Source organism: Myotis myotis, unplaced genomic scaffold (genome assembly GCF_014108235.1).
Source record: "Myotis myotis isolate mMyoMyo1 unplaced genomic scaffold, mMyoMyo1.p scaffold_m19_p_2, whole genome shotgun sequence".
NCBI classification, from domain to species: domain Eukaryota; kingdom Metazoa; phylum Chordata; class Mammalia; order Chiroptera; family Vespertilionidae; genus Myotis; species Myotis myotis.
The window spans coordinates 100,070,723-100,084,019 of NW_023416324.1; the positions used below are offsets into that span (position 1 = coordinate 100,070,723).

Here is a 13,297-nt window from a genome sequence, read left to right on the forward strand (position 1 = left end):
CCAAGGGGGGAGATTTCTAATATATTAAGAAAACAGAATAACAACATGATCTAGCCCTGTTCCCAGATAAACACCAGTTTTATTCAAAATAATCACATAATTTTAAGAATTTTTATAAAGCATTTTTACAAAAAAATAACCCCAGTGTCATTAATTCTGGAAATTCTATTTTACACATTAGTACTACCTAAGTTGAACTGTAATATTACAATCATTCCAGAGCTCCTCTAGATTTCATTCTTAAAGTAAAAAAATTTTCTATTTTATTTTTCATGATAAATGATGCTACTGAAACTTTACTTGGTAGATTTTTAGTTACTTTGATGATTTTTGCAATCTTACAAATAAGCAACACATATATAATGTATATAAAATAATAATAAGCCAGTCTAATGGCTTGAATTGGAGGCCAGGGAGTTGCATTTCGTTAAACCCAAATTGAACAGAGTTGAATTTAGGTTAATACAGAGAAAGGCATGTTCTGGATGTGTTGTCCTTTGTATTTCCTGAAGCATCAGATGAATTGTAAAAAGTTCAAAGAACTTCTTATTACTCCTGTAAGAGAATGAGTACATTAATTTAATTACACAGACTTAAGGAATTCATTTGTAATTATATTGATAACATGTGTAAATGTAGAAAAATGGCATCTGTTTTTAAAAATAGTGAAGAAAATAGGTAACTAAGAAATTAACATGCCACCTAGCTGGGGTGGGTTAGTGGTTTAGCATCAACCGAAGAACCAGGAAGTCACGGTTTGATTCTTGGTCAGGGCATATGCCCAGGTTGCAGGCTCCATCCCTAGTAGGGGGCATGTAGGAGGCAGCTGATCAATGATTCTCTCTCATCATTGATGTTTCTCTCTCTTTCTCTCCCTTCCTTTTTGAAATCAATAAAAATGTATTTAAAAAAAAGAATTAACATGTCAAGACAAATAAAGTGGGTTTTATAAGATAGGCCTAAAATAACAAAGTATTCAAGGAAAAAGAAAATGGTTCATCCTCCTGAAAACTGCAGCAATTCACTATTACAACAGTTGAGAATTGCTTTTTCTGTAACAGCTAGAAAAAGTCAAATACAAGTACTAGATCAACATATTTTAAGTAAGCTGGGCTTTTTAAAGTAGCAGAATATTGGTTTACCTTTTGCCTTTGTACCAAAATAACTTTTCAACCATCCTCTTTCTAATAACCAGTTAGTAATTTCATGATCAATTAGTTAGAATTATATCTGATTACATATTTCTTATTTCTTGTCTACATATACTTGTATCTTGGGAGAAATTATTAAATAACTGTATATAACCATCCATTTGATACAGAAGAATTTATATCTTTGTGGTTTTAAAGATTTACTTTAAGACTGAGCATCAACTGTTCCCAACCCAAGGCTGTATTTGCAACTTTGGGACCACTTAAAAAAAATCCCTTAGGTGAATTAACACCTAAGGAAGAATGAAACCTAAGGAATGTAATTGCAGTTTCATGGCACCACAGGTTAACTATAACAGGCCTTATTGAGAATTTACTGATTACAAATCAAGACAATCATATTACAGTCAGTCTTCAAGAAAAGGAAGACAATGATTTGGTAAGTTTAACTGACACCAGATGAAAACCAATGATTTGGTGATCTGAGTATGAGATTGTAATTTGATAACTAATAATTTACTATGATGTGGTAGGTACCAAATAGGGCATATGAACCCACTATCACATATCTGCAAGTACTTTTAAGATGCATTTATACTTGAATGAAGCCTGGTAAATACCTAAGTTCACCACCATGAAAATCATGGCTGAGGGGAAAGAAAGGGCACAGAGGAGCTGAACCAAAACTATAATTTAACTGTCATAAAAACTGGACTATACCAAGATTCTAAGAAAATATAGCTTCAAAATCCATTTATAATTTTTAAAATGATTATACCAATATTTGCTTAAGAGGAAATATAAAAAGAAAGCCCCTAATTCTTACAGTAAAATCCAAATTAGTGGCAGGAAGCTCATAGTTTCCTAAAATATACATTATTCAAAATCTTTTCTGCCTGCTTCTTTCTCATTCCCTAAACTAACTTTAGTACATAATAAGAATCTGACAAATTTACTTTATTATCATTTTTATTTTCACTTGTGGTAGTACAGAATACCAGTGTGCAATAATTTGTTCTAATACTATCACTTGATTGCTAAAAATTGTTCTTAGTTTTACATACTCTGTGGTATTTAAAGTTCACTTAGCAGAAACAACAAGACATTCTAAGATTAAAACTATAATTTTACTGTATCACTAAGTATTAAACAAGTATTAACATGCATGAATCTCAATTTTCTACATTTACTAAAAATTTTGATTTAATAATCAAAGTTGAACTAGTATAGGATTCAGAAAGGTCTAAATGAGCACAAAAAGATATTTTAAATAAAAGTATTAGAAATAAAAAATTCTTACTTGATTTTAGAAAGTTTCTGTAGAATAATACTGAGTTTTTCTAGTATTTGAAGATCAAGCTTAGGGGTTCGAAGCAGCACAGAACAAGTACGAAAAAACAGAGTGTTGCTACAGGCTTCCAGGAAAGGCTGCAAGGATTCTGCAAAACAAATCCCAGTGCTTTACTGTTAGGGAGTAGCCATAAATAAATAAATAAATAAGTAAATAAATATAAAAACCAAAATAAAATCAGAATTGTATGGGGTATTTTTAAATATTGAGTTGATTTTCATATATAAACTTTGAGGCAAAAATATCATCATCTTAAAAATTAAAATACCTACTGGCTCTTGTTGAACAATGCAAACCAAAGATAAGATTATGAAGCAGAATTGAGCAGAAATCCCATGTCTGAAAGAAAGGGGGGAGAAACCAAGATGGTGGCATAGGTTAATGCCGGAGATTGCTGCCTCGTACAACCACTTCAAAAAACAACTAAAAGACGGAATGGACATCATCCAGAACCACAGGAAGGCTGGCTGAGTGGAAATTCTACAACTAGGAGGAAAGAGACTATCATACCCAGACTCAGAGGAGGCGCAGTGCTGAAGTGAAATACTCAGGTGCGGAGTGCGCACACGGAGCGGGCTGGAGGCGGAGGGCGCGGTTGTTGTTTTCAATTGGGAGGGAGTCTCAGACTCTGAGCTCCAGATCCGGGCAAGTCTCTAGGAACCCAGACTCAAACGGGAGAAGCGGGACTGTCTGACTTCGGTCAGAACTCGAAGGCAGCTTTCTCTCCGAGGTTTGCAGCGGTTGCTGGGACTCTGTGAGGCAGAGACCCTAGGGACAGAACTGAGAGCAGCCATAACTGCTCGCTCCTGCCCACCCTGTAGATCCCCGGGGACCCGCCCTGCCCAAGCGTTGCACAGAGCCATTTGCCGGATAGCCTCAGGCAAACGCTAGATTAGCACCGCCCTAGAGATCCAGCACAGAAGCTCTCCCACTGCAGACACAGCGGACTCTCATAGCCAGTTAGCCTGGAGGTCAAATCACCCTGGTATTGCCGGCAACAATCAAGGCTTAACTACAACAAGACTGCACACAAAGTCCACTAGGGGGTGCACCAAGAAAGCATAAAAAATGTGGAGACAAAGAAACAGGGCAAAACTGTCAATGGAGGATATTGAGTTCAGAACCACACTTTTAAGGTCTCTTAAGAACTGTCTAGAAGCCACCAATAAATGTAGCGAGATCCTCAAGAAATCTAATGAGACCCTCGATGTTATGATAAAGAACCAACTAGAAATTAAGCATACACGGACTGAAATAACAAATACTATACAGACTCCCAACAGCAGACCAGAGGAGCGCAAGAATCAAGGCAAAGATTTTAAATGCGAAGAAGCAAAAAACACCCAACCAGAAAAGCAAAATGAAAAAAGAATCCGAAAATACGAAGATAGTGTAAGGAGCCTCTGGGACAGCTTCAAGCGTACCAATATCCGAATTATAGGGGTGCCAGAAGATGAGAGAGAGCAAGATATTGAAAACCTATTTGAAGAAATAATGACAGAAAACTTCCCCCACCTGGTGAAAGAAATAGACTTACAGGTCCAGAAAGCACAGAGAACCCCAAACAAAAGGAATCCAAAGAGGACCACACCAAGACACATCATAATTAAAATGCCAAGAGCAAAAGACAAAGAGAGAATCTTAAAAGCAGCAAGAGAAAGAAACTCAGTTACCTACAAGGGAATACCCATACGACTGTCAGCTGATTTCTCAACAGAAACTTTGCAGGCCAGAAGGGAGTGGCAAGAAATATTCAAAGTGATGAATGCCAAGAACCTACAGCCAAGATTACTTTATCCAGCAAAGCTATCATTCAGAACTGAAGGTCAGATAAAGAGCTTCACAGATAAGGAAAAGCTAAAGGAGTTCATCACCACCAAACCAGTATTATATAAAATGCTGAAAGGTATCCTTTAAGAAGAGGAAGAAGAAGAAAAAGGTAAAGATACAAATTATGAACAACAAACATGCATCTATCAACAAGTGAATCTAAGAATCAAGTGAATAAATAATCTGGTGATTATAATAGAATCAGGGACATAGAAAGGGAATGGACTGACTATTCTTGGGGGGGAAAGGGATGTGGGAGATGCGGGAAGAGACTGGACAAAAATCGTGCACCTATGGATGAGGACAGTGGGTGGGGAGTGAGGGCGGAGGGTGGGGCGGGAACTGGGAGGAGGGGAGTTATGGGGGGAAAAAAGAGGAACAAATGTAATAATCTGAACAATAAAGATTTAATTTTTAAAAAAAGGGGGGAATCATTTCTTCAATAAGTTCATAACAGTAGGCTGAATTTAAATAATTAGCAATAAGAAATTTTGTTGGGATAGTAAAAGTTTTTTAATACTCTATATTTAACAATTTCATTTCAGTGTTAATGACAATTTATATAATCACTAGATATGGAATAGCTTTTTAAGCATATAAGCAAAAAGGGGGGAAGACTCATAAAAGAAAGATTGAAAATTTTCACAATAAAAATTTTAAATGTCTATGTAAAAGAATTTGTAAATTAAAAGGCAAAATCTCTAAAAAACCAAAACAAAGCAGAAGGGAAATGCCAAACTTATTTTTGCAATTTATTTGCCAGAAGATTGATTACTATTAAAAAAAAAAAAAAAGATGGACCTAATAGTTTTAGTAATGAACAAACATCACATTTAATAGCAATATTAAAATATTTCCTCTAATTAATTGAATAAATACAGTAAAAATATTAAACCTTAATAGGATAAAATAATAGGAACTGGAAAATTTGTATCAAAAGCCTTAAGAGTGTATACCTTTGAGTCAGCAATTCTGCCTCTTAGAATGTGCCTGATAGAGACATATGCCAAGGTTTATGAATAAGGAATACAGTAAAGTTTGTAATAGTGAAAACTAAAAAGCTCTGTTAGGGCTGCTATGAGTTGGACAAAATAATATATAAAAACGTCTTTTTTTTAAGGTATTATTATTGGCAATTAGGGAAGCTTGAACAAAAACAAAAAATATTAAAATGGTCTTTTAATATTAATGGCCGGCAGGGGAGAGCAGTTAGGGGGATCAGGACAGCAGGGGAGAACAGTGGCCTAAAAATGGCCTAAAAATAATCATGGCCTTTAAAATAGTTAAATTCCTCTGTAAAAAGTCTTTGTAAAATTCAGAAGCTCTCACAATGTATATACAGGACTTGATTTCAAACACAGATACATAAGTTAATAGTTATAAAAGACATACAAGTATGATGGGTTTGCATTCTTCATTCTGTTTGCATCCATCAACACAGCTTGAAAATCTATATGACTGTATCTTGATAGTGTACTGAGTAAAATACACTACAGCAGGTCCTCAAATAATGTAGTTTCTTTCATCTAATGTTTTGTTATGATGTTAATGGGATACCTTAGAAATTTAACTCTTGTTTATATCAATTAGCTGTGATAAAATTGGTTTCATTCACATTGTTTCACTTAAAGTCAAAGAACCTATTGACAATGACATTAAGTAAGAACTTACTGTATTAAATAACAGAATCAACAAAATGCAAAAAAATAAAGTCATAGGAATCTATACTAATAAAAGGGTAATATAATAATTAGACCGGATGTCTTCCAGACATCCTTCCGGACGTCCTTCCAGACAAAGCCACAGCAGCTTCAAGGGCCGAGGGCTGGCCGGTCCAGCATCACGGTCCCTTTTGCAGAGGCAGGGGGGAGAAGGCGCCATGGGAGAAGGCAGAAGGGAGAAGGCAGAAGGCGGCAGTTAAGCAGTTAGAGGGATCAGGCCAGGAGAGGAGAGCAGTTAGAGGGATCAGACCAGGAGGGGAGAGCAGTTAGGGAGATCAGGCCGGCAAGGGAGAGCAGTTAGGGGGATCAGGCCAGCAGGGGAAAGCAGTTAGGGGGATCAGGCAGGCAGGGGAGAGCAGTTAGGGGGATCAGGCTAGCAGGGGAGAGCAGTCAAGGGGATCAGGCCTGCAGGGGAGGGCAGTTAGGGGTGACGAGGCCTTCAGGGGAGGGCGGTTAGAGGGGCAATTGGGCCGGCAGGGGAGCAGGTAGGCATCAACCAGGCTGGCAGGGGAGTGGTTAGCAGCTGTGGGCAAACTATGGCCCGCGGGCCGGATCCGGCCCGTTCGGCTGTTCTATCCAGCCCGCGGAGCCGAAAGAGTGGAGGGTTCTCTTGCTCTCCCCGCTGCTCCTTCACTAGCAGCAGTGTTAACATGGCAACGTCGGGAAACACAGCTGCAGCTCCTTCTTCTGAGTCCAGTTTAAGAACCCATTGTGGCCCTCGAGTCAAAAAGTTTGCCCACCCCTGGGTTAGGGGGTGATCAGGCTGATGGGCAGAAGCGGTTAGAGGCAATCAGGCAGGCAGGCAGGTGAGTGGTTGGGAGCCAGCAGTCCTGGATTGTGAGAGGGATGTCCGACTGTCCATTTAGGCCTGATCCCACTGGGCATCCCTCTAGCAGTCCCAGATGGGAGTGGGTGAAGGAACAACGCCCCCCCCCCTGCACAAATTTCATGCACTGGGCCTCTAGTCATGTATAAAAGAAGGTCAGAACCCAGACATGGTGCTCAGCCTTTGGAGGGGACTCCCTGAGCCAGTACCCGTGTGAATAAAATAGTTCTTTTCTGAATCTCTCAGTGCATATGGTTTGTTGCTTCCCACCAGCCTGAGTTCTGGCATAACAAGGGAATGTGTGGGGGAGGGGTAGTACGGCTGCAACAAATCGATGAGTCTCTCTCTCTCTCTCTCTCTTTCTCTCTCTCTCTCTCTCTTCCTTGCTTTCCATTCTCTAAAAATCAATGGAATTAACAACAACAAAAAGAAAATGACAAGGGCTTTTGGTCAAGATTAGAGAATAGGAAAATGCAGTATTCACAGCTTCCCATAACCACATCAAAATTACAGCTACACAACAGAACCACCACCATTTAAAACCACCTGAAATACGGCTAAACAGAAGTCCTAAAGCTAAGGCTATATAGAAGATGCCACATTGAGACTGGTAGGCGGGGTGGAGACTCATAATGGACTGCTTCTACACCCACATAAATATCAGGAGTGAGGCCCTGGCCAGGTAGCTCAATTGGTAAAAGCCTTGTCCCAATTCACAAAGATTGCAGATTTGATCCTCAGTCAAGGCAAATACAAGAATCAACCAATGAATGCATAAATAAGGGGGATAATAAATTGATCTCTCTCTTTCCCTGTCTCCCTCTATCTCTAAAAAATTCATTTAAAAAAATCAGGAGGTATATATCAGCTATGCAGGTCTCCTTCTATAGAGCAAGGGGTCCAAGACAGGCCCCCCCAGCTAAGGTTCCAGTAACAGGATGAAAAGTTCACTAACTTTTGGTTGGGAAAACCAGTGGGGATTGTGGCTGAGTGATATAGAGGATGCTGGAATCCCTTCTTAAAGGGCCAGCACATGGAATTATTCACTGAGGGACTCACTAGCTCTGAGCTCCAGCACTAGGGAACCAGCTCCAAAGACACCAGAAACAAAAGGGAGGAACTGAATTGTATGGCTTTAGGGCAAGGACTGGAAGGGAAGCTTTCTACCAGACAGAAGTACTAGCAAAAGACATTGTTCCTCTTTTCAGTCCTTGCCCTATAGGCACAGGAAGGTGCCATGTCAGAGACTCCATCAACGTGACTACAACCACCATGGAGATTCCTTAAAACCCCAACCCATTGGGATAAAAAATGGCAGCAGAATTGGTGGATGCTGCATAGACATGCTCCCAGGAACAAGCTGGAAATACAACTGAAATACAGAAAGGCTTTCTGAATAATAAACAGAAAACTCACAGGAGAGAATGCTGATACCCAAGGACTGAAGATGGAGACCACATAAGACTGGTAGGAGGAGCTGAGGCATGAAAGGGCTGGCCAGGCAACCACAGACAGCAACTGAAGTCCTGGAGAGATATCTCAGCTGTGGAGGGGTGCCAATAAGAATTCTGGGATCTAATTCCAAAGCTGGGCTCCCCAGCAGAGAGCACCAAACTGAGGAGATAACCCACATAACATCTAGCTGTGAAAAGCAGTGGGGTGCTGTCTGCCAGGGAGTGGCAGCTGAAAGTTTGGGAACCCTCTTAAAGGGCCAACGCACAAAAATTCCCTGTGGAGCCACCCACCTTGTACTCTGACAGAGGGACAGTGAAGTGGACTGGAGCTGTGAGACCAGAACCCAGGACTAGGAACTCGGGTGATAGAGCTCAGAAGGCAGATACCCCAAGTTTCCAGGGCTGAGTCATTCCCTCATGCAGCAGAAGACATCTTTCCCACATAGAAATTTGCCTAGCCTGGGGGGAAGACAGTTGACACACCCTATAGGAAAACACCTTGCCCTGAGGCCACATAAGAGATTAAAATGAACAATTAGCCTCCAGGCAGAAGCAACTGCTCCATCCTGTTGAAAAAACTCTCCCTACACCTGACAACAATTACCTGGGGGCAATTCAAGCTGGAATCCTATTAGTCTGTAGACAGAGGGGGCGTCTCTGGAGGTTTTGAGTCTTTGCCTGATCCAATTAGTCAGAAACAGCTTTTAACACTGTCCAGCAGGAGAGACTGAGAGGTGTAGAGGATCTAACTAATACATAGTCACATACCCAGACAACTGAAATGAGGAAACAAAGAAACAACCCCCAAATGAAAGAACTAGAGAATTCTCCAGAAGAAGAGATAAATGAAGCAGAGATAAGAAACTTATCTGAAACAGAGTTCAGAGTAATGATGGTAAAAATGCTCAACAGTATGAAAAAAGATGTAGTAATTATGAAAAAAGAACAGTCTGACATAAAGAATGACATAACACAAATAAAGAACACATTGAAAGGAATACACAGCAGATTAGGGGAAGCTGAGGATCAATTCAGTGAATTAGAAGACAGAGTTGAAAATATCACTCAATTAGAGAACCAAAAGAAAAAATCAATTAAAAAACAGGAGGACAGCTTAATGCAGCTGTGGGACAACGTGAAACGTAACAATATTAGAATAGCAGGTGTGTCAGAAGAGGCAGAAAGGGAGAAAGTAATAGAGAGGTGTTTGAAGAAATAATTGTAGAAAACTTCCCTAACCGGGTAAAGGAAAAAGTCACACACATTCAGGAGGCACAGAGAACCCCAAACAAGAAGAACCCAAACAGACCCATCATAATTAAAATGCCAAAAATTAAAGACAAAGAGAGAATCCTAAAGGCAGCAAGAGAAAAGAAAACTTACCTACAAAGGAGTTCCCATAAGAGTGACACCTGATTTCTCATCAGAAACTCTACAGGCCAGAAGGGAATGGCATGAAGTACTCAAGGTAATAGAAAGCAAGGATCTGAGACCAAGATTACCATATACAGCAAGGATATCATTTAAAATAAATGGTCAAATAAAGAGCTTCCCAGACAAAAACAGGCGAAAAGAGTTCATCACCACCAAGCCAGCATTAAAAGAAATGCTAAAGGGATTGCTGTAAGGGATTGCTGAGAATAAGAAACAGAGAGAGAAACCTAGCCATACAGAATTAAAATGGCTATAAATAAGTACCTCTCAATAATAACGCTAAATGTAAATGGATTAAATTCTCCAATCAAAATGTGTAGGGTAGCTGAATGGATATAAAAAGATGACCCAACTTTATGCTGTCTACAAGAGACCCACCTCAAAAAAAAAAAAAAAAAAGACACACACAGGATGAAAGTGAAGAGATGGGAAAAATTTTTCCATGCAAATGGAAAGGAAAAAAAAGCTGGAGTAGCAATACTCATATCTGACAAAATAGACTTTAAAATGAAGGCCATCACAAAAGACAACAAAGGTCACTACATAATACTAAAGGGATCGATCCAACAAGAGAATATAAACCTGGCAAACATTTACAGACCCAATAAAGGTGCAACTAAATATACAAAAAAACTTCTAGAGGACTTTAACGGAGACGTTGACAACAATACAATCATAATGGGGGACTTTAACACCCATCTGACTTCCCTGGACAGATCTTCCAGACAAAAACTTAACAAGGAAACAGAGACTCTAAAGGACACACTGGATCAGATGGATTTAATAGACATTTATAGAGCATTTCACCCCAATGCAGCAGAATATACATTCTTCTCATGTGTACATGGATCATTCATAAAGACAGACCACATGTTAGGACACAAAACAAGTCTCTACAAGTTCAAGAAGATTGAAGTCATATCAAGCATCTTCTCAGATCACAGTGCAATGAAATTAGAAATCAACTACAGTAAAAACACCCCAAAACATTCAAATACATGGAGGCTAAATAGCATGTTATTAAACAATGAATGGGTTATCAATAAGATCAAGAAAGAAATCAAAAATTTCCTGGAAACAAATGAAAGTGAATACACAACAACCCAAAATCTCTGGGACATAGCAAAACCAGTCCTGAGAGGGAAGTTCATAGCACCTAAAGGCATATCTCCGAAAAAAAAAAAAAGAAAGAAAGAAAAGAAAAAGAAAAATCAGCAATAAACTAACCCTGAAAGAACTAGAAAGAGAACAACAAGACAAGACCAGAGTAAGCAGAAGGAAGGAAATAATAAAGATTAGAGCAGACATACATACCATAGAGATTTAAAACAACAACAACAATCAATGAAACCAAGAGCTGGTTCTTTGAAAAGATAAACAAAATTGATACACCATTAGCCAGAATCATCAAGAAAAAAAAAAAGAGAGGACCCAAATAAATAAAATCAGAATCGAAAGTGGAGAAGTAACCATGGACACCACAAAAAATAAAGGACTGTAAGAAAATACTATGAACAACTATATGTTAACAAGCTGGACAATGTGGATGAAATAGACAAATTCCTAGAAAAATACAATATCCCAAAACTGAATCAGGAAGAATAAAAAAAAAAAAACTGAACAGGCCAATAACAACTAATGAAATAGAAGCAGTAATCAAAAAACTCCCACCAAACAAAAGACCAGGTCCTGATGGCTTCACAGGGGAATTTTTCCAAACAATCAAAGAAGAACTAACACATATACTCCTCAAACTATTTCAGAAAATCCAAGAGGAAGGAACACTTCCAAACTCTTTTTATGAGGCCAGCACTATCCTAATACCCAAACCAAATAAAGACACTACAAAGAAAGTGAATTACAGGCCAATATCCCTGATGAACATAGATGCTAAAATTCTCAAAATATTAGCAAATCGCATCCAAAAATGTATTAAAAAGATCATATACCATGATCACGTGGGATATATTCCAGGGATGCAAGGCTGGTACAATATTCATAAATCAACAAATGTGATATAATCACATAAACAAATTGAAAGACAAAAATCACATGATCATATCAATAGACAAAGAAAAAGCATTCGACAAAATCTAACACCCATTTTTGATAAAAACTCTCAGCAAAGTTGGAATACAGGGAGCATATCTCAATATGATAAAGGCCATATGTGACAAACCTACAGCCAACATCATACTCAATGGGCAAAAACTGAAACCATTTCCCCTAAGAACAGGAACAAGACAGGGATGTCCACTCTCACCACTCCTGTTAAACACAGTACTGTAAGTGCTAGTCATAGCAATCAGACGAGAAATAAAAGGCATCCAAATTGGAAAAGAAGAAGTATTATTGTCATTATTCGCAGATGACATACTATTCATAGAAAACCCTAAAGGCTCCATCAAAAAACTACTAGACTTAATAAGTCGATTTGGCAATGCAGCAGGATACAAAATTAACTAAAAATTAGCACCCAGAAATCTATGGCTTTTTTATACACCAATAATGAACTCACAGAAAGAGAAACTAAAAAAAAAAAATCCCATTTACCATTGCACCGAAAAAATTAAGATACCTAGGAATAACCTTAACTAAGGAGGTAAAAAACCTATACTCAGAAAACTACAGGACGTTGAAAAAAGAGAGGAAGACATAAACAAATGGAAGAATATACCGTGTTCATGGATTGATAGAACCAACATCATTAAAATGTCCATACTACCCAAAGCAATCTACAGGTTCAATGAAATCCCCATTAAGATACCAACAGAATATTTCACAGACCTAGAACGAATTCTCCAAAAATTCATCTGGAATAAAAAAAGGCCCCGAATAGCTGCAGCAATCCAGAGAAAGAAGACAAAGTAGAAGGGATCTCAATACCAGCTATCAAGCTATATTACAAAGCCACTGTTTTCAAAACTGCAAGGTATTGGCACAAGAACAGACATATAGACAAATGGAACAGAACAGAGAACCCAGAAATAGACCTAAGCCATTATGCTCAATTAATATCTGACAAATGAGGCAAGAGCATACAATGGAGTCAAGATAATCTTTTCAATAAATGGTGTTGGGAAAATTGGACAGTTCATGAAAAAAAAAAAAATGAAACTAGACCACCAACTTACACCATACACAAAAATAAACTCAAAATGGATAAAGGACTTAAACATAAGATGGGAAACCATAAAAATCTTGTAAGAATCCATAGGCAGCAAAATAGCAGACAAATGTCTTAGCAGTATCTTTACCAATACAGCTCCTAGGGCAGTGGTTCTCAACCTTGGCTGCACATTAGAATCACCTGGGAATCTTTTTAAAATCCTGATTTCTGGGCCTCATCCTTGGATGAGGGTAGCTGGGCCTTGGAGAATGAGGCCCAGAAATCAGGATTTAAAAAAAATTCCCAGGTGATTCTAATGTGCAGCCAAGGTTGAGAACCACTGTCCTAGGGCAATGGAAACTAAAGAGAAAATAAACAAATGGGACTACATCAAAATAAAAAGCTTCTGTACAGCAAAAGA

The 13,297-nt window shown here is 38.6% G+C and overlaps 1 protein-coding gene across 6 annotated transcripts in view; it reads right to left on the reverse strand.

The window, feature by feature from the left end:
- Nucleotides 1-374: 374 nt before the first annotated feature.
- CCDC138 (coiled-coil domain containing 138) overlaps nt 375-13,297 on the reverse strand; it is a 192,250-nt gene continuing 179,327 nt past the window's right edge. For all 6 annotated transcript variants that reach the window (XM_036351307.1, XM_036351305.1, XM_036351308.1 and 3 more), the window contains 2 exons: nt 2,452-2,590; nt 375-555 (listed from right to left, as the gene is read on the reverse strand). In XM_036351307.1, coding sequence (XP_036207200.1) covers nt 390-555; nt 2,452-2,590 — 305 coding nt within the window. In that variant the 3' untranslated portion in view covers nt 375-389. The remainder of the gene's footprint in view (nt 556-2,451; nt 2,591-13,297) is intronic.